Source organism: Arctopsyche grandis, chromosome 12 (assembly GCF_051622035.1).
Source record: "Arctopsyche grandis isolate Sample6627 chromosome 12, ASM5162203v2, whole genome shotgun sequence".
Taxonomy (NCBI): domain Eukaryota; kingdom Metazoa; phylum Arthropoda; class Insecta; order Trichoptera; family Hydropsychidae; genus Arctopsyche; species Arctopsyche grandis.
In genome coordinates this window covers 27650221-27670697 of record NC_135366.1, presented here as the reverse complement: position 1 = coordinate 27670697, position 20477 = coordinate 27650221, and the positions used below count along the sequence as shown (strand labels likewise).

At 35.4% G+C, this 20477-nt stretch overlaps 4 protein-coding genes and 1 pseudogene across 6 annotated transcripts in view; 2 read left to right on the top strand and 3 right to left on the bottom strand.

Moving 5' to 3' along the window:
- The window catches only part of LOC143920396 (uncharacterized), a 443610-nt gene that overhangs the window by 176341 nt on the left and 246792 nt on the right, over window positions 1-20477 (top strand). The window lies entirely within an intron of this gene.
- On the bottom strand, window positions 608-3346 carry LOC143919755 (uncharacterized). Of its 2 annotated transcripts, XR_013261267.1 has the most exons (4): window positions 2933-3346; window positions 2559-2813; window positions 995-2488; window positions 608-708 (listed from the first exon to the last, which is right to left on the bottom strand). XR_013261267.1 is itself a non-coding variant. In XM_077442259.1 (3 exons), exons 1-3 carry the CDS (start codon window positions 3173-3175, stop codon window positions 1439-1441), a joined length of 1548 nt encoding a protein of 515 aa, XP_077298385.1. In that variant the 5' UTR covers window positions 3176-3346; the 3' UTR covers window positions 608-1438. The 2 variants fall into 2 exon arrangements, 1 of the variants encoding a protein (XP_077298385.1); XM_077442259.1 differs by having other exon boundaries at window positions 608-2488.
- On the bottom strand, window positions 4872-8264 carry LOC143920081 (uncharacterized). Its single transcript, XM_077442783.1, has 2 exons — window positions 7986-8264; window positions 4872-5848 (listed from the first exon to the last, which is right to left on the bottom strand). Exons 1-2 carry the CDS (start codon window positions 8221-8223, stop codon window positions 5319-5321), a joined length of 768 nt encoding a protein of 255 aa, XP_077298909.1. The 5' UTR covers window positions 8224-8264; the 3' UTR covers window positions 4872-5318.
- LOC143920390 (RNA-binding protein 28) lies at window positions 12212-18084 on the top strand. Its single transcript, XM_077443274.1, has 12 exons — window positions 12212-12506; window positions 12664-12963; window positions 13046-13225; window positions 13299-13574; window positions 13647-13841; window positions 13923-14055; window positions 16222-16399; window positions 16484-16652; window positions 16808-16913; window positions 16986-17153; window positions 17228-17327; window positions 17412-18084. The coding sequence occupies exons 1-12, from the start codon at window positions 12497-12499 to the stop codon at window positions 18045-18047; spliced, it is 2451 nt and encodes an 816-aa protein (XP_077299400.1). The 5' UTR covers window positions 12212-12496; the 3' UTR covers window positions 18048-18084.
- LOC143920487 (endocuticle structural glycoprotein ABD-4 pseudogene) lies at window positions 18129-20401 on the bottom strand (annotated as a pseudogene). Its single transcript, XR_013261345.1, has 3 exons — window positions 20067-20401; window positions 18491-18620; window positions 18129-18415 (listed from the first exon to the last, which is right to left on the bottom strand). The product of XR_013261345.1 is annotated as an endocuticle structural glycoprotein ABD-4 pseudogene (transcript).

Here is a 20477-nt window from a genome sequence, read left to right as displayed (position 1 = left end):
AAATTTTTTTAAATATTTCCTTAAAAAATTTAAATATTTGCGCCAAAACCATGTTGAAAGATTGAACAGCTGTCAACTGTCACTATCGATAACTAGTGTTGGGCCCGTTGATTTCAACGGGTGGTTTCGAAAAGAAATTGAAACTCGACTAAAAATAAAGTTAAAGATATTGAATCGACTGGTTTCGGAAAGAAATTGATGCACGAATTAGAAATTACGAAGTGAATACGAATTACGAATTACGTTTTGTGCATTACCGACGCCCCGACGCCTTTGCCCCCGATGCCTTCGGCACCGGGGCCTTCGCCCCCAGCGGCGCCGCTGGGGGCGATGTTATATTGTTTATATGTAGGTAGTTTTTACCATTTTTCATATTAAACAATTAAATATAAATATATTTAAAAGGTATTTGAAAAATACAACCGCGTGCGGATTGAAAACAGGACCGATACGTTTCTTTCAATTTTTTTTATTATTTAATAACTTAATATGCCAACACGCATACGATGACATTTCATCGGGCACAACACTAGTTTAATAAAATATTATAGGGTCCGCTGGGTAGTAGGGAGGATTGCAGGAGAGAGAGACAAGTAAAAGCGATCTTAATCAATGATCCACGTTTATTATTCGTATATGCGCGAGCGCACCTGGTCAAACGTCACAACGCGATTGGCCGTCGCCCGGATCAGACTTGGGGGTACCAACCTTAACATTAATACATATGTGTACCAACCATAGATGCATATTATAATCATTTATATTAATATCCTACAATATTAATAGACACAAATTTAAATAAAAATATTATTTAATAAACAATCACATACAATTGCTATTGGAAACTGTATAATATATATTTTAACAAATAACATACACATAACATAATATATAGATTTTTAATTTAGCCTTTTAACAAAATGATAGAAATTTAAAACATTTAATTGCTTGAGACAAAAAATATCTGCAATTGTAAATTTTTCATTATACATACCTACTGTGAAATCATTTATCAATATTGTTGCGTGGACGTGAAGAGGGGGCTTCCATAATCGGAGAAAGACGCAGGAAGGTTATAGTAGCGGTTTATTGGTCTACTCTCGTCGGCGCTCCAAGTAGGAATGGAATCCAGACCGAAAGTTCCCCATATTTATACCCGTTGGGCACAACACACATACATACATACACATGTAAACTATTGGTCGATGAGTTTTATTCATTCGCCGAGGACATTTTGGCGCGAACGAGAGATCAGGTGATTAGAGCTTGTAAGCCATCGGTCCACGAGCGTCACCCACCTAATCTCTACGTTACACTGTGAAATCACAATACAATACATATTTGAAAGATAAGTTTTGTAAATTATTCTAAATTTTCTAGTGTGAAATTTCAGATGTCTTAAATGAGAATTTTATTGGTATATAATTCTGGACAAACGTTACATTTGTCCGGCTTCCCCAGCATGACATTTTTCATGTCTTGCAAGGGTACATTTGTGGGTAAACGATTTCAAACAAATATCACATTTGTGTGGTTTTTCCCCAGTGTGAGATTTCATATGAGAACCAAAATGGCCTTTTTGAACAAACGATTTTAAACAAAGGACACATTTGTACGGTTTCACATCAGAATGAGATTTCATGTGTGTGCCAAGATTAGATTTATCGGCAAATGATTTTAAACAAATATCACATTCATACGGCTTTTCCCCAGTGTGAGATCTTTTATGTGTCGCAAGATTAGCTTTAGTAGTGATCGATTTAAAGCAAATATCACATTTGTATAGTTTTTCCTCAGTATGAGATCTATTATGCCGAACCAGATTAGATTTTTGAGTAAAAGATTTGAAACAAATGGCACATTCGTACGGTTTTTTACCAGTATGAGATCTTTCGTGTATTGCTAAGTGAGACTTTCGAGTAAATGATTTTAAACAAAAATTACATTTGTATGATGTCTCCCCAGTATGGGATATTTTATTATTAGATTTACATGCAAATAATGGTTTTTCTCCACTATGATGCAACCTCAAATGTACAACAAGATTAGATTTTTTAGCAAACGATTTTAAACAATAGTCACAGTTGTACGGTTTTTCCCCAGAATGAGATCTTTTGTGTGTCACGAGGCTACACTTTGTAGCAAACGATGATAGACAAATTTCACATTTGTGTGGTTTTTCTCTAGTGTGAGATTTTTTATGTATCTCGAGGTAAGATTGTATTGCAAAAGATTTTAAACAAATATCACATTTATATGGTTTCAACCCAGAATGAGATGTCTCATGTCTCACGAGTTTACTTTTGAAAGGAAACGATTTTGAACAAATTCCACATTTGAATATAGCAGGATTTTTTTGATCCAATAATTCAGACATATTTTTTGAATTAATTTTACGGCCCGATCTAGAATGTGTGGAATATATTTCATCGGAATTTTTTGGTGGAACTTCAATATCAATTATTTCTGCTCGATAATCATCACGGATCTGAAAAACAAAACGAACATTATATCATTTTACACCCGTGTAACATTATTAAAATGAGAATGAGAATCACCGGCTTAGTATCACTCCGTTCAAAAGCATTCGATTCACATTTATTTTGTTTGTGACACACGTTTAGTGGGGAATTAATACTTGAATTATTGCCCCAAATTAAAACTTGTTCCGTCCTGATATTCAAAGGTTGATTTAACCGCAGCTTTGAGGCTTTGTCACTTTGAAGACAAACGTTTCGGAAAATGTTTAGCAATTCCAGATTGTTATGACACGAAAGACATATCGTATCGGGCAACCCGTCGTCTCTCATAACCTGGAAATGAGAAAGGTATGTATGTAGTAAAGTAAAGAGACTGGATTTACATACATATGAAGATGTATAATGGATGGAAATAGGTTGTATAATTGTAATAATAAGTAAGTGTAACCAACCTGCAGTCTACAGCAGGTCCAAATGCGTTGCAACACTGGAAGACAATTGTCATGGACGGAGACAGACGACCGAGGTGAAGCAGGACGAATGCAAAGTCTGCACTCCATTGTACAAAGCCCTATTATGTAGTCTGCACACTTGAAGAACGAATTTAAGCGCGCAGACACAGAAGTAAACCGGATCTCGATCTGAGCTACCAAAGTGTCAATCTGACAAGTGTCAAACTGATCATATTCGTTCATACACTTCAAAGAACCAGTGTAGTCACTACTCACTACACATTTGGAACATCTACAGTGAATTCACTTTTTGGGAACTTAAGCATTCCTCTCAAAAAGATTATAAAAACTCAAGTAAATACATATTCCAATAACAATGAGCGAAGTGAAATATAGAAGAGCCTTATAAAAAAACGATCGGATAAGAACTCAAATTTCGTAAGACGAAATCAGACAAAAAAATCAAAAGAAAAGTAAGAAGAGGCTAGTAAAAAAAGAGGAGACCTATAAGGGAGGGTATCATTTCCTGGGTTCAGTGATTATTCCACAGGAGCGTCATTTGGGAGCAGAGAAATGTAATATTAATAGAGGTGGCTTTAGGTGTTCTTTTGTTGTCAATTGACATTCTGTCCACGGACAGATCTAAATAATTTTAGCATCAGTCGTATTTGACGCTTGGGGCTCGACGTATGTCCGATAAAAACTTCTCTGTTTGTTTATATTACTCGCAAGATGGGCAAGCATCGGTAAAGATTGCACAATACATTCAAAAACACATAATAAACAACATGGGATACATTTTTATAAGTAAATTGATCCGATTGTATTCCGTGCGATGTAGCGTATTTATAGAGACGTACCGCGTAAAATTGACAACAATTATTTATTCGTAAAGGCCCCTCTATTCTTATTACATATCTCTGTATAGAAGAGCCTTATAAAAAAACGATCGAATAAGAACCCAAATTTCGTCAGACGAAATCGGACGAAAAAATCGAAAGCGAAGTAAGAAGAGGTTAGTAAAAAAAGAGGAAATCTATAAGGGAAGGTATCATTTCCTGGGTTCAGTGATTATTCCACAGGAACGTCATTTGGGAGGGGCTGAGGTAGGTAGCCGCCCCCCCCCCTAGATTTGAACGGAACTATCCACGTTGTTTAATGTATTATTATGAATTTGTGACAGACGTGATTTACGCGGGAATACAACTCTCACGCTGGGAGTGTTACTGGCGTACAGGGATACGTTTGTTCGTTCTTCCAGGTGCGTTCGTTCCGTGGTGGGGGTCAGAGGGAACAGAATGGCTAACCTGAGATGTCTTGTAGTTGTCGTGAAGTTCCTGGTTAGAATCCTCGTCTCGTGTATATATGCAGTGCAACTGTTGTGAAGCTGGCTCTCGGATCACCTGGTCTGTCTTCTAGGACTTTCCGGAGCGCTTGGCTACCACGGAAAGGTTAACCCGCACGGGGTAGGAAGCTGCGTGGAGATACAGGTGACGAACTCGTTGGAACTCGGGGAGGGAGTTATGATTACTCAACCGTCTCACGGCTATCCAAAATGGCTGATCTCTGGGCGCGTCTTCGATGGAGACGGCTCGGGAGTTGAGGGCGACGGTCCACGAGCGCCCTCAACTGATCTCTATGTTACAATATATACATATGTATTGTAACGGCCAATGGGGTCCCGCAACCCATCGACCAATCTCTCTGTACGAAGAGTACCCAATTGGTATAAATATTGGGCGCTTTTGTACCGTGGATCATTCGAAGCTGGCGGACCGAAGGGTGTAGACCAATAAGATGTAATTTGAATTATAATTTTTATAATAAAAAACTTCACAAGAAGTGAGTTCCTGCACCTTTTTTTTTACAAAAAAAGCCCTGCATATATCTCTTGAAGAGAGGCTGACTACTACTTTGAGGTAAGATAAACAATATTGTATATGTAACAAATACTTTATTATCAATTAATAAAATTACTGTAATTATTAATTATTAAAATTACGGCTTCAATTCAGTGGCGGCTGCTCGTATCTGCAGGCGCTGCAGCACCCCAAAAAAAATACGAAAAACTCGCATTTACATCTTGCTTTTAGATATTCGACAAACTGTATGAAAAATATCTAAAATCATGTTGTAAATGCGAGTTTTTCGTATTTTTTTGCAGCGCCGCAGGTGTAACATTTGGTTGATTTCCTCTTCAATTGAGTGCGCTGAGTCAGGTCATTGAATGCTTGAGTTTCAACTAATTCAGATAACTATACGTTCGACAAGGATGAGTATGAACTCTAGCAGTGAACTTCAGTGGCCCTTGTGGGATAAATTTTAGTTTGTGGGTGTTGATACATACGTATGTCCTGTGTCTGGGCTGATCGTAATAATACTGATTTTAGGACATATTATATGGGTTGTGATACTTGATTTTGTAAATTGAATTCATGACCTCCATTCTGAATTCACAATTTTGCCTTTCATCCAAGCTCTTAATTTGAGGTAGTAAAGAAAGTAAGAATTGTGTGTCAGAATCATCCTCTTTTGGCGGTCGTTGTATTTTATTCATCGTACAAATTAAGTTCTGTTGAAAGGGTGTCATTTCAGATTTTCGAGAAGTTTGAGAGATCTCTGGAACTGCATCTATTTTACTAGAAGCTGAATTCTCATTTTTATGTTGTGAATTTATATTTGTTGATGGTTCATCACAAGTATTTTCAGTAGAGTCATTAATTGAATCGTCGACTGGAGCGCTTATATTACCAGATGAAATCCGCGATTCTTTCACAGCATTTAAAAAACAAAGTAAATCAATATACGAACTCTTACGTTTCTTAGGTGCAGCACTTCTACTCCTTGTATTTTCTTGTTTTTTTTCTTTAACATGATAGTCTCTTAAATGCTTCCACTTTTTTTGAAGTTCTTCCACTGAAATAAAATAAATTACTTAATTATACATTCAGTTTCAGGTAGTTGTCAAGAGGAATGAATTTTAAAATATTATCACACAATTTTTAAATTTGAAGATCAATTATCGCAGGAATAATAAAAGAAACTTGTGGTAAAGCTATTTAACTACAAACATTTTTTTTTTCAATTGTACTTATTCCATTGGCAGATTCAATAAACATAAGAGAGTTATTTAAAAAATATTTCATGGAAGAAGGTACACTAGAGTGGCAATCCAATTTTATTTAAATACTGAAATATTTCATCTTCTATCTCGTTCTAGAGAAAAGTTGTTATACATTTTTTAAATTTCGACGGCACATTGAAGGTAATTAACACGGCGTTTTGCCAACAACGGCGTTGGGTCTGAAATACGCCGATAGGCGTTGTATTTTGAGCATGTACAAAGTAAACAAGAATACTACCCGCTAAGCCTCCAGGTAGCATTGAAAAAAAATGCATTGAACATGGGTCGTGTAATCCATGTCATTCATTTGTCAACGCTTATAAAGACTGGTTTACACCGCAATTTCTGAATTTATAACCATAGCAGAATTTACTGATGGAAATCCCCAACTGCTGAGTATTTTATATTGTGGCTTGGCATTTAGATTGTGAGCATTACATTTTAACAACAATGAAGAAGATGGAACTAGTTTTGAAAAAATACATTAATTGATAGACTTCTTTTATTTATTTTATATTGTTGCAAGATATATTAGAGGGTAATTGGACTATTCGTCACATTGGGGTGGTCACAAAGGCAATTTTTGCCATGAAAATCGCGAATACACAATATTTGGCACTCAATTTCTCGTTACTATGATAGTTATCGTTAGTATGATGGACTTTTCGGCTGCCAGATGTTCCGTTATAGAGATTTTAGTGACTTTGTGACGAGTAATTTGTGACCAGTAATCACCGAACCATATTAGAGTCTAAACACACCTTTACAAAACTCGAAATCCTCGGCGGTAGTTATCTAGAGTTTGTTTAGATTAGCTACCATTTTTATACCTGCTTTCTATTGGATTTCTAAATAATTCTAGTTGGAAATGTTGGCGAAATTTTCAGCGTGGCGGGCTTTTAACAGAAAAGACGTCAGCACTCAAAGGGCTAAACGACAACGTAATACATATCATCACTAAAGCCCGGATAACCAGGGTGCCGTTCGTTGTTCAAATGTTGTAAATGCATTGTTAAAGGTTTGCCGAACCTATTTTTACGAAGCATTTACAAAAATTGAACAATGAGCGGCGCGCTTTGGGTCCGTACTCTAATCATCACGACCTTAATCCCCGAAGAGGTGACCAGAGACATTCCAAATAGTTGATTGAATTTGGAACAACGACGTTTCATCGAAATGAGATATAGAAGAACCGCATACGTAATATCTAAGTTCATACCTAATAACACTGAGCAACAAAAAATCACGTTTTTGAGTTACCAGAGCGGAGACTAGCCAATCTTTACTAAGTTTGACCCACTGAATTCGAATATGATATTGATTTTTGTTGGTGGGTGATCTTTTGTAGTCCGACCGCTGTACTCTGTGAGGTGGATTATATGCCATCTCGCTTGCCCTAACATATTACGCGATACAACCATATATACAACGAAAGCATTTAAATTGCAATTACCGCTTTAGTTAGTACGTTTAGATAAAAATATTGAGATAGAAAGCCAATCCTTATAAACGTGGTGAAATAAAAAATTTGCCAAATAAATGAAAAATAGCACGAGAAAAAAATCCGTAAAAAAAAATATATTTTTGACTTTTAAAATTCGCTAGACAATTGATTAGAAGTATTTTAAAGCAATGAAATATAAAAATTAATAGGAAAAATATCTGACTATTGATTCCAATACTCACTTTGAGCGTAACAATCCTAAATTTTGAGTTAAAGACCGCAAAAGCCAAAAAACTGTAAAAATCGCGGATTTTTTTAAACGCTCATATCTCGTAAACGATCGCCCACCAACAAAAATCAATATCATATTCGAATTCAGTGGGTCAAACTTAGTAAAGATTGGCTAGTCTCCGCTCTGGTATTTTTTTTTGTTGCTCAGTGTAATTATATTGTACATAAATCAATAAAAAAAAAAACAAACTCACCAAATTCTTGCTGTTTTCTTTCTTTCTCATCTTCCCAACTGGCGTACAATATTTTTCCTATTTCTTCCCATGCTTGTTTCTTTTCCGTCCTGTCACTAAAAGATTTTTCTCTTGAATCCCAAAGGCAAACTCTATTCCGCACCTCTAAAATAAATCTTTCAGTGTCAAACATCTTATATGTAGGTGCGCACGCAACGCGGACTGTCCGCCGAATGTGACGCGTTGAATAAGAAACCATTCAATGCGACGTTGCCGATCAGTCACTGACGGAACAACAGTACGCAGTTGACCGAACAGACGCCAGTGCTTTCTGCCAACGGAACAATCAATTTTCCGCGTAGTGTGTTCGATAAGGCTACCGCCACACTGCACGGAAATCCCGTCACCGAACATATATATGTCACGATAAATCTGCAACTGAACAAAGTGCCACATTTAATATTCCGTGGCAGATTATCAATCGTTACTCGGATTATATTGGGTGCGGACGTAAATTGGACCCTATGAAAGTTATAGCTCCATAATGATATACAAAGTGATGTGGGTTGAAAATATTTTCTTAGAACAAGAATAATTAAAAATTTTCATTTTCATAATTATCGATTTTATCCCTAAACATGATTTTTTCCAGGGCTGTAGAGTTAGTTCAAAATTTGCCAACTATTATTGTTCTAAGAGAATAAGAACTGACTCAACTGTTGATCATGGTATACTGTTTAGGAGTGACTTCAAATTTTCGACTCATATTTCAGATATGTGCTGTAGGGCTACCAAAATGCTTGGATTTGTTCTGCGCAATTCTCACTACTTCCAAGATCTGAATATAATGGTGTTACTTTATTGTTAGCTTGTCCGGAGCATATTGGAGTTTGGGTCTTGGGATAGAAAGAGTCCAGAAGAAATTTCTACGATACCTATACTTGAAAATGTATGGGTATTATCCGTATTTATTTCCCACAGCGTTTCTGCAAGGTACCTTGGGCTTTAATTCTCTAGCTTCTAGAAGGATTGTTGCCATTTCCAAATACTTCTTTGGAGTTTTAAATGGAGTTGTTGACAATCCTTCGATTTTATCAGAGCTTAAGTTTTGGGCTCCTGAGACCGGTAGAGCGCTGCGTAATCGACGACTCTTTCAACCTATCTTTGGAGCTATCACTTCTAAGGCTTACGCTACACTGCGCGGAAATTCCGCTACCGATCTTCCGCTTCGGAACGTCAAAACATGTGATTGCATTTAATTTAGTATTATCGGACACACTATGCGGAAGATCGGTTGTTCCGTTGGCGGAACGCTCGCACCGGCGCACACTGGTTGAAATTGATAGTCTATGTGTGCAAAAGTTCAAATCGAAGTAGATGTAAATCCCAATAATTGTTGCATTTCTCAGTATAAAATAAACAAGTAGTTCCTGAGAAAGCATAATTTCTATGTCTGCTTAATAAATAAAATACACATCGCTCACAAAAAAAGTTTTTGTGACAGCAATATTTGTCACCTGAATTAGTCTCGTTTTAAACGTTAAAGTGAACGCACTGCTTTCAAAGTTCTTAAGTGAATTTTTTTATTTTAAAACTGGAATTTTCATCTACAAGTATGCATTATTTTTTTGCACAACTTTAGTTTAATATTAATAACTTTTTAGTAGTAGTATTTTTAATACATAGTTAGAGTCCTTTTTATCAATATTTTTAGATATTTTATTAATTTCAACCAGTGTACGGCGTCTCTTCGGTCCACCACGCGCTGTTTTTCCGTCAGCGACAGATCGGTAATGTCGCATTGCATGGTTGCTTATGCAACGTGTCACATTCGGCGGACAGTCCGCGTCGCGTGCACACGTACAAGATGTTTGACACTTTTTATTTTGTCTTATTCTAAAGCTTCATAGATAGCTATCGTTTCTATAGGGTCCATTTTACATGCACACCCCCGTATAGTCCAAGTAACGACTGACAATCTGCCACTGAATATTAAGTGTGGCGCTCTGTTCGGTTGCGGATTTATCGCGACGTAAGTTCGGCTACGGAATTTCCGTGCAGTGTAGCAATAGCCTTAGAAACCATGTAATGCGACATTGCCGATCTGTAGTTGACGGAAGAACACTGCGCGGTGAACTGAACAGACGCCGGTGCGAGTGATCCACCAACGGAAAAACTGATTTTCCGCGTGGTGTATTCGATAATACTACATAAATTTATGCAATCAAATGTATAAACGTTCCGCTGCGGAAGATCGGCAATGGAAATTCCGTGCAGTATAGCGCTGGCCTTTCCAAAAAAAGTCGATTTCCGTAACAATTTTTCGAGCTATTCATTGCCAAATAAATTTTCAAAAAATCAATACAAGTAAAACATGAATTAAAATGAAAACTGATTACACCCGAGTCCTGAAAGTGGTAAAGCGATTCATGTTGTAAACGGATTATTTCACACATTGCGATTGCGTACACGACGACAGTCATTGTCAAGAAAATTGCAAATACGGAATACGGATATGGCACTCAAGTTCCCGTTAGTATGACAAAGATATTGCAAATTGACGTGAATGAAACCAAAGGGTGGCTGACTGGTGTTAATGTTAACCAGAGAACATTGATTGAAATTAGATTAGCACGTACGTTTGGGCATGCGTGGAGAAATTATCAGAGATAGTGGAGGGGAGGGAGAAAGAGGTCGCCATATGTAATTCGTTGTGAGATAGCAGAGTAGATGTTAATTAATGAAGAGACGACTATTATCCAATACAATTGGTGTAAAAACAAAAATGTTAGAAGCCATCTAGACCAGTGCTACTCAAACTATTTCAGTTGGCGGACCAGCATATATTTTTCAGTAATTCTCACGGACCAGCATTATATTTTTAAATAAAAAGTTTATGTATGTATATAAGTGAAAATTTGTTCATATAACAAATAAAAATAGTATTAAATATAAGTAGTAAAATGCCGTGGGTGCCATGCCCCCCCCCCCCCTCCCCTTGGGACGAATTTAATTTCATATATACTGTAAATTTTTCATATTTAAATATATATTATATTATTTATAACGGATTTATATTTTTGTAAATATTAATTGAAAAACATTTCTTTCACATTCTTTTAATTTATTAACACATTTTTCCTGAATGGGGTTTTACATCATAGTAGTTTTCTTTTAAAAAAATAACTACAATGTAAGTATCATATCTACTATTATTTACATATATTGTAATTTCAAAATGGCCCCCTCCTTGACCATTTTCTGGATCCGCCTATGTTATCCCTTGACAACTAACGTATGGCAGCATGCGATAATAATCGTTTATAATCCGCGCCTATATCTTAGCATAGTATTCGGAATAATCTCGAATTTGTAGGGCATGTCTTTATATAATTTATTATATGAAATGGATGAGATGATGCAACGTTATCATAAGCTATTGTTTTAATTTTTTATTTACTTCTTTGCTCACGGACCGGCTATCGCCGGTGCACAGACCAGTAAAGGTCTGTTCATACCTAGTCAGCACGTACCGACTTCAGCAGGTATCCGGCCGTACGAAAAGTATTCTTTGGTACATTTTGTATGGGTATATTCATACCAACCGTCACGTTTACGCCACGGCAGGCTTACAGCAGTACCCAACATTTCCTGTTCATACCTTACAGCAACATCCGTCAACGTATCGTATCCGATACGTTGACAGCTGTTCAATCTTTCGACATGGTTTTGGCGCAAATATTTAAAAAAAATTTAAATTTTTTACGGAAATATTTAAAAAAAATTTGTCCATCATCCACAAGATCCTTATACAGTGTCCAAAACTCTCCTTCGGTTTTTCTATTTTTTAACATGGGATGCACATCAAAACGCCTCCGTGCTTTTTTATTGCCTTCTTGAGCTTCTTTCAATAAAATCGCGATTTTGCATAATTTTTCGTTCGATTAAACGCCGAAACATTTTTGCTGACTTCTATTCTGACGCGTAGCTACGTATGCACGTGTGTGCATTCATATTGTAAGTACTAGACAATACGACGTAAGTAATATTGTGCCGTATCGTCATGGCCTGTAATGTATAAGTAAGCCGATTTTGCCTTGCACTCGACCAAAGTGCTGTGAACGTGACGTGACCGCGACGTGTAAGTAGATATGAATAGAAATGTAATAAAATTACATATTTGAAACGGAGTCGTGCAGTGCTGAAGTCGTGCAGTGCTGTTAAGTATGAACAGACCTTAATGGACCGCGTACCATAATTTTAGTAACACTGATCTAGACGTGTTAGAAAATAATAGCGCGCACTTTTCGTTACCATTTATCTTCTTTCATAATTGTATGGTCCTAAATCGCATCCTAGAATTTATCGATTGAATAATTAATTTTTATCACTGGTATCACTATCTTTGACGTTTTTGACTGGTATCACTATTAAGCGTTTTGACGTTTTGACATGTGCGCTTGTCACACGTTGTGTTGTATACTTGTTTAATTTATTTTTCTATGTGATTTGTCACATATCTGTTACATAAAATGGCTAAAAGTAAGTTTCTATTCTAATTTATAATATTTCATATAATTATTTACAATACAGAGTGATAACCATGTGTATGTTTGTAAACATAACCTCATCGACAGATGAGGTTACACCTGACGGAAAATGAAACGCAGTTTATGATTGAACATGTGTGTGTTTTTAGATAAGCAGCAATTTAAAAATAAAGGCAAACCTTTAAAGGGCAAAAAACCGTTTAAAGGCAAAGGGAAAAAAAATTTGAAACCACTCTTCGATACAAATGCACGATTGGTTGTTCGAAATTTGTCGTTCAAAACAACCGAAGCTGTCTTGAAGCAACATTTTGAAGCTTACGGTAAAATCGCAGAAATAACCTTACCTAAACGTCCCAACGGCGATCTCGTCGGTTGCGGTTTCATTCAATATGAAAATTTAGAAGAAGCTAAACAAGGACTTGAAAGCAGAAATGGACAACCATTTTTGGGTAAATACAAAACATGTACATTAAAATTAAAATATATATGTAGATTATATTAAAACAAACGTAATTTTCATGCTTATAATAGGACGTTCGCTTCAAATCGATTGGGCCCTTCCCAAAGAAGCATTTGTTGCGAAAAGGAATGAAGATATTAAATCCGATATTACGACGACGGAAGCCAAAACAGAAGCAGAACCAACTAATGATGCAGTCGACGATGATATGACGCAAAAGAATTCCGAGAAGCAAAACATTCGAAAACAAAGTAAATATTTTGCACAGTTTATGTAATTGATGATTGTTTATATAGAACTTATTAAATATGAATTGTATTTTAGAGCGTGAATTTAAAGGCAAAAAAGATGATCCGGTTGCTGAAGAAACCGTTAAAAAAAGTAAAGTGCTTAGAAAAGCTAGATTGATCGTAAGAAATATATCTTTTAAAGCGACGGAAGAAACGTTGAAAAAACATTTTGAACCGTTTGGTGAAATCTCAGAAGTTACTTTATTGAAAAAACCCAATGGTTATTTAGTAGGTTGCGGTTTTGTACAGTTCAAAACTGTTCATATGGCAACTAAAGCCATATTAGAAACTAACGCGAAACCGTATTTAGGTATGCAATTTGTCTAATTTATGTTGAATTATGTAGGAATATATTTTTTTACTAACTGTTTCTATCATATAGGAAGAGCTATCCATGTAGATTGGGCTATCGCTAAAAACAAATACATGTCTCATATCACTGAGAAAGAAGACGAATTGAAATATTTGCAAAACGATGTAAAGTCAGAGCCGGAAGAATCCGAAGATGAAAAAGAAAATATTGTATTGGATAATAGTGATATGAATATTAAAGAAGAATCTGACGGAGAACATAGTGGTTTGTTATCTTATGATGTTCAGTGTTTTTTTGTTTTCTTCCGATTTTTTGCATTTATAATCAGTATATTTAAATTTTTAGATGATGAGGTTGATGATGAAGCCGATTCTGAAGATGCACAAAGTGATGGCGATTCCGAAGATGCACAAAGTGGTGCTGATTCCGATGATGACATGGAAATTAAAGAAGAGCCTCAAACTGAAAGCAATCTTAAGTGAGTAATATTTATCAATTCATTCAAAACCTTTATTTATATACGACTAGTTAACCCTTTGCCCGCGGCAATAAATATAGCGAACAAGCCCTGTACACGGCACCTTTTTCGCGAATTTGGCAATCGAGTTTTCGACCTTAAATACAGATTTTAATATTTACTAAAGTAACCAGATATGTTAATTAACACATAAAGTATTATTTTAAGCAATAAAATACATAATATATCTCGTAGTTTTGGATTAATTGTCAAATAATCATTCTTCATAATTGTATGAAGACGTGACGTCACATAGACGAGGTTTCAGTATGGTTCCACAAAAAACTAATTTTTGACTGGTATATATTCATTTTAAGCAAATTGAATAGATGGCATTCAACTCTCAGTAATATATTCAACCAATTTTGAACCTTAAAACAGTTGAAATAGGCGCATATAAGGCTCAAAATCCCGTGCAAAGTTCAGAAATTCTATGGAAGACAGCCGCGCTACAGACTTGTCGCCCAAAGCTTCCATAGAAGACGGCTGCAGGCAAACGGTTAACAATCTAGTTGTTTCATCGGTAAAAGTCTGAATTCTCGACAGGACGGAGACCGCTAGGTCGGAAAGGAGGCTCTCGGTCGACCCATTCCTTCCTGTGATTAGCTACTCTTTGCGATGCCAATAGTATTGCCGTGCCCTGAATTAACTCGACTTTTACCTGATGATATACTCCGACATATACTGCCAGGTTCGCATATAATTTCGGACGGTCGGGAAGTGTACGGAAATATTCCGAATTCTGGTAAAAGTGGTTCACCAGGATAATTTCGTGGATCCAAATGAGAGTGAAATACATACGCAAAATGTGGAAAATATGTGGATGCGTGTAAAAAGAAAGATGAAGCGTCAATTTGGCAGAACGCGTACCCATTTTGATTCATATTTAGATGCATTTGTATTGAACCACAAACGAATGCGTGTATATTCCATTAGCAATATGTGGAATATTTCCGTACGCTGCCCAACCATCCGAAATTATATGCGGTATATGTCGGAGTACTTCATCAGGTAAAAGTCGAGTTAATTCAGGGCACGGCAATACTATTGGCATCGCAAAGAGTAGCCAATCACATGAAGGAACGGGTCGACTGAGCCTCCTTTCCGACCTAGCGATCTCCGTCCTGTCGAGAATTCAGGCTTTTACCGTTTCATCATTTATTTATTTATTTAAAAGTTTTGGACCATTGTGGCATTACAGGAAGAACCTAATGCGCCACAATGGCCTACAATTGAAAAATATATAAAAACATGATATAAAAACAAGTAAACTGTAAATAAAGGAAAAAAGCAAAAGCAGAAAACATGGTAAAATAAAATTAAAAAAAAAAAGTAACAAAAGGAAAATAATACATCATTCAGAGAGGAAAAAAAAATAACAAAAGTGTAAAAACCAAAAATAAAATCTATAAATCCCATTCTTTGTTTATACTGAACAAAATTAAAATAGTATATAAAAATGTACAAAGGAGAAAGAAAAAGTAAAATAAAATAAAACAAAATATGAATAAAAAATAAAATCACAGCGAGGCCCAAATGGAAGAGAGTAGATTAAGATTCCACTCATACATCACATTCAAATTAAGAAAGTAATGATGAGCGCAGGTTACCAGATAAATATGTTAAAATAATATCCGATAATCTACGCTCCCCAAGGTGGAAAATATCACATTCAGGGACAGCAGCAACGATTTCATTGAGAAATCGAATAGTTCTTGGAATAGGAGCCTTTCGAAAAAGGACTGTGCGACCAGCAGGTACAACCATCAAATGTTGATGTCTACCACGCACATAATTATTAGGGACATAAAGTCCGAACTGTTCCAGCAACAACGGGCATGACGTATTACCACGCAATAGCTGGAGAACGAAACGAATTAACGAGAAGTTTCTCCGAAGTTCAAGGGAATTATACCCAAGCATGCCCAAAAGGAAAGGAGTAGGATAGAGATATGGGTAGTACCCATACTCTTTCTTATAAAGAAAACGAAGAAATGCTTTTTGCACTTTTTCGATATCATATAAATTGTATTACAAACTGTGTACAATATTTTGCACCATCGCTTAATCTTTAGTCGTAAAATCATTACTTACTTTGATTTTTAATAAATGTTTCTTTATCTCCAGGGTGTCGGCAAATGATGCAGAAGATGGTCGTACTATATTCCTGAAAAACGTATCGTTCAGCGTCACCAACGAAGACTTGGAAGAGTTTGCCAAGCAGTTCGGCGAAATCAACTACGCTCTAGTCTGTGTCGACAAACTCACCGAACATTCAAAAGGATCTGCATTCGTTAGATTCAAGGTTTTTACTCTAATTTTCAAAATGTCATTGCATACATATATAATATAATGTAATATACTATAATTTAATACATTATTCATACAGTCCAAGGAAGATGCCGACATATTTCTGAGCGCAGCACCTGAACGACTCCTTCTACACGATCAGACTGTGCAACCACTTCCTGCTATGTACCGAGACCGAGCTACAAAGGATAGTAATAAATCTAAACAACCTAAAGACGCTAGGCATTTATATCTCATCAAAGAAGGATGTATGTATACACATTTTTACATTTAAATCGACATATTTATTTGCTTAATATTTCATTATTTCATTTAATCTGTAATTTATACGAGCACAACACTAGAGTATGTAATAAAAAAGAAAAATAGGTTTGCTTTGTATAACGTTTATATATTTTTCTAGTAATTTTGGCGAACAGCAAAGCCGCCCAAGGAGTATCGACATCAGACATGGCTAAACGTTTAGCGTTGGAGCAAAGCAAATCTCAAATGCTTCGGAACTTGAATCGGTATACATATATCGATTGTTTATTTATAATTATTTTAGTGTATATTTGACTGTATGTATATATTTTTTTTAGATTTATATCTGTATATCGACTTAACATTCATAATATACCGCCACATTTCACTGATGTCGACCTTCGAAGGGTTTGCATTGAGATGACGAACGTTAAGCCGTATTGTTTGAAGGAGTGTCGAATAATGAAGCATATCAAAGGACCATTGGATGCAGACGGAAAACATATGTACTTAATTATATGCATTTTATTGTGTCAATCGTTTTTTTTGTATGTATTTTTATACGTGTTTTCGGTTTTAGGTCGAAAGGTTATGGTTTCGTCATGTTTACGAAGCACGAAGATGCTCTGACGTGTTTGAGGCGTTTGAATAATAATCCGTCAGTGTTTGATCCCAATAATGTATGACTTTCTATAATAGTATATTATGTATGTTGATTTAATTGTACAAGTTTTTTTTTTTTATAATGTTTTCTATATTTTTAGCGGCCTATTGTGTCATTTTCTATTGAAGATAAAGCTGTTATTAATGCAAGGAAAAAGAGATTGGAAAAATCAAAAATAAAAAATCCACTGCATAGATTATATAGGCCAGAAAATAATGAAAAGTTTGAGAAAGCTCCGGAAGCATTTAATAATAAAGGCAATAATAAATACAATAAGAATAAATTTGCGAATGGTTCCATAGATAGAAAAGAATATAGTTCAAATAAAATAATGAAGCCGAAAAATAAACCGAAAGGTAATTATAAACCTCAAAATCAAAATGATTTTAAAAATGCCGAACATGAAGAAGGGTTTGTCGGTGAGACGGCAAAACCTGGCAAGTTGTCAAAGATGAGAAATAGATATAAGCTAAAAATGCAAGCAAATATGCACAAGGAGAATGTGAAACAGGAAAAGCGACTGAAGAAGATCACCAATCAGAAAAAAATGGTCGGCGCTAAAGAGAAGATCAAGCAGCCTAAGCAGAAACAGAACACGAGTGAGAAGAAGAAGAAGAGGGTCATGTCGGAGAATAGGAGCGATAAGAATTTTTCAGATTTAGTCAATAAGTACAAGAGTAAACTGGTTGCAGGTTCAAGTGCGCAGAAAGTAAAAAGTAAATGGTACGAACAATAATAATCATTGTTAAATAAAACTATATGTATACAATTTAAAAATGGTTTTATTTATTTTTGTACATCATTATGGTAAAACATATTATTTGGGTGTTTCTAAGAAAGACGTCTCGTCGTAAGAGTCGGCCGGGTCTGGTTTCTTAGTGGCTAAAAATGCTAGTAGCTTCTGGATCTCTTTGGGTACTGGAGGTGGGGTCGGTAAGTGCTTCCCTACAGGTACAAAACCATTCTCGTCGGCTGTGTACTGCACTTGGATCACCTCGCCTTCGGGTGAAACGTATTGATATTGACCTTGTTGCAGCTGGGTTTCATAACCTGGATTATCAGCGTACTTGATGATACCTTGCTCCTCTTGGTATATTCCATTTGCTGAAAAAAATGCATACATTAGTATTTGCTGCCGTGAATCGACATGCGTATATGTAATATGAGCTGTACGATCACCTGTTTCAATTATGTATTTATAATCTTTGGTTTTTTCTTCTCCTACTACTTTTTGTTCCTTCCTAATGATGGCTATGGGCTCTCCTGCTTCGCACCAAGCGCATAATGCGACAAGGCCGATGAATAATGTCTGAAATATTGATAAAAAACCTCAATTTTTAACTAAATTATAAAAGAGACATTGATTGATAGATGTAATCGTAATAAAACGTAGTTGAACTACCGAACGGATGCAACTTTCAGAAAGTTTTATGATTACAGATTTAAGTATGATGAAATAATTTACGACATTTGATGGTTCTTAATAATTGTAAACCGCAGATTTTCACAAGGGAAAAACACATCTTTATATATGTATGTAATAATGAGTAATTGAAACTCTGTATTAATATTTACTATAGTGTTGTGCCCGATGAAATATCTTCACATGGGTGTTGGTATATTAAGTTATTAAATAATAAAAAATTAAAAGAAATGTGTTTGATCTGCACGCGGTCAAATTTTTTTCAAATATATTTATATTTAATTGTTTAACACGTTCAACCCGGCGTGTACCAACGGTGGCCATGCGGATAGTGCTATAATTTTACGGTTCCACTTCATTGAGCACCCAACACTAAAATTCCTATAAAGCTCTAAAGATTTAGGGACAAGTCATTATATAAAGTGATTTAATGATGTCACGTGTAATTGGGTGCCGATACGCGTGACAGTGCCGCCACACGGGCAAATGTATGAAATCATGCGCCGGGCTGAATGTGTTAATATGAAAAAAAATGATAAAAACTATCTACATATAAACAATATAAAGCACAAATAGAAAAAATAATTAATTAATTAAACTTTCAATAGATGGAGCTAAATGCCCAGAGACTAATTTGCCTAGCGAAAACATTGGTAGCAAACAGTATATATAGAAGTTTTTTTCTTTCGTATATTATATACGCACATTTTATTGGCAGTGGTTTAGCCGTGACATATGTACGTATGTATGTCGAAGAGAAACGACTATTATAGTATGGCGAGCGTTATCTCAGATACAGAGACACACAGACAGAACAGCGATATGATATGTAAATATTTGCCATATGAAAAAATTGTATGAATTTTTTTAATTGGGTATACTTTTACAGGAACCACTGATCTTCATTTGTTTTTATCTTTATTTAAAAAGTTATTATTATTTCAAATTAATATACTTCAGAAATATAAGTCAAAAATAGTAATGTTAATGTTTTAAATTTTCAGAATATACATATAAGATTTATGATTAGTTAACGACCACTTATAACTCTTTACATATTGAATAGAACTATGGAAATGAATTGAAAAAGTAAAAAAAACTCGTTTTGTATATTTTACATATGTCTAAATACACATCCACAATTCAATTTAAATATATGTAAAACCACAATAATCTATATCTTCCATATAGAGGAAGTATCGAAATCCGATTTAATTTATTTCAACGTATAATAAAGCACTATCACAACACTTCTATAAAAAATGTCCCCCTTTTCCTAATTGGCGTTAGATTATAATATGTATATTAATGATGTAACATCCGAAGACTCACTATAGCTCTCATGTCGGTCGTCACCTGTCACCTCTTGCACTGATGCTGCAGGAATGATGATTTTGCAACAACTGGCTAACCTTTTATAACGACTCTCGAATACCAAATACGCAACTTGCTTGACATTTGAAAGAAATCATCGGCGCTATCGATTTCCAACAAAGTATACATACAGACGTGTTACAAATTCTAACGTCCTTTCTGTATTATGTAGGCTACTGTCTCATTGTTATATTTTTGCAGATTTAATTAATATCAGCTTAGAAGCCTTTGGAACGAACTGGAACTATAGTTGTAAATTGTTGTATATAAAAAAATAAAAACAAATTGGACCTAGTGTATAATTTACATATATTAAATATATTATAGTATGCATATGTATATTGTCTTTCCATCTTGCAAAGTGCATAT

What these genes read in the sequence shown, in the direction of transcription:
- LOC143919755 (XM_077442259.1), bottom strand. Translation starts at nt 3,175, where the DNA reads ATGAACGAATATGATCAGTTTGACACTTGTCAGATTGACACTTTGGTA. An exon ending in GGACCTGCTGTAGACTGCAG is followed by an intron (nt 2,814 to 2,932) that starts GTTGGTTACACT and finishes TCTCATTTCCAG; the next exon opens with GTTATGAGAGACGACGGGTT. An exon ending in AACGGAGTGATACTAAGCCG is followed by an intron (nt 2,489 to 2,558) that starts GTGATTCTCATT and finishes TTTGTTTTTCAG; the next exon opens with ATCCGTGATGATTATCGAGC.
- LOC143920081 (XM_077442783.1), bottom strand. Translation starts at nt 8,223, where the DNA reads ATGGTTTCTTATTCAACGCGTCACATTCGGCGGACAGTCCGCGTTGCG. An exon ending in AAGAAAACAGCAAGAATTTG is followed by an intron (nt 5,849 to 7,985) that starts GTGAGTTTGTTT and finishes ATTTTATTTCAG; the next exon opens with TGGAAGAACTTCAAAAAAAG.
- LOC143920390 (XM_077443274.1), top strand. An exon ending in CTGCATTCGTTAGATTCAAG is followed by an intron (nt 16,400 to 16,483) that starts GTTTTTACTCTA and finishes TTATTCATACAG; the next exon opens with TCCAAGGAAGATGCCGACAT. An exon ending in GATGCAGACGGAAAACATAT is followed by an intron (nt 17,154 to 17,227) that starts GTACTTAATTAT and finishes TTTCGGTTTTAG; the next exon opens with GTCGAAAGGTTATGGTTTCG.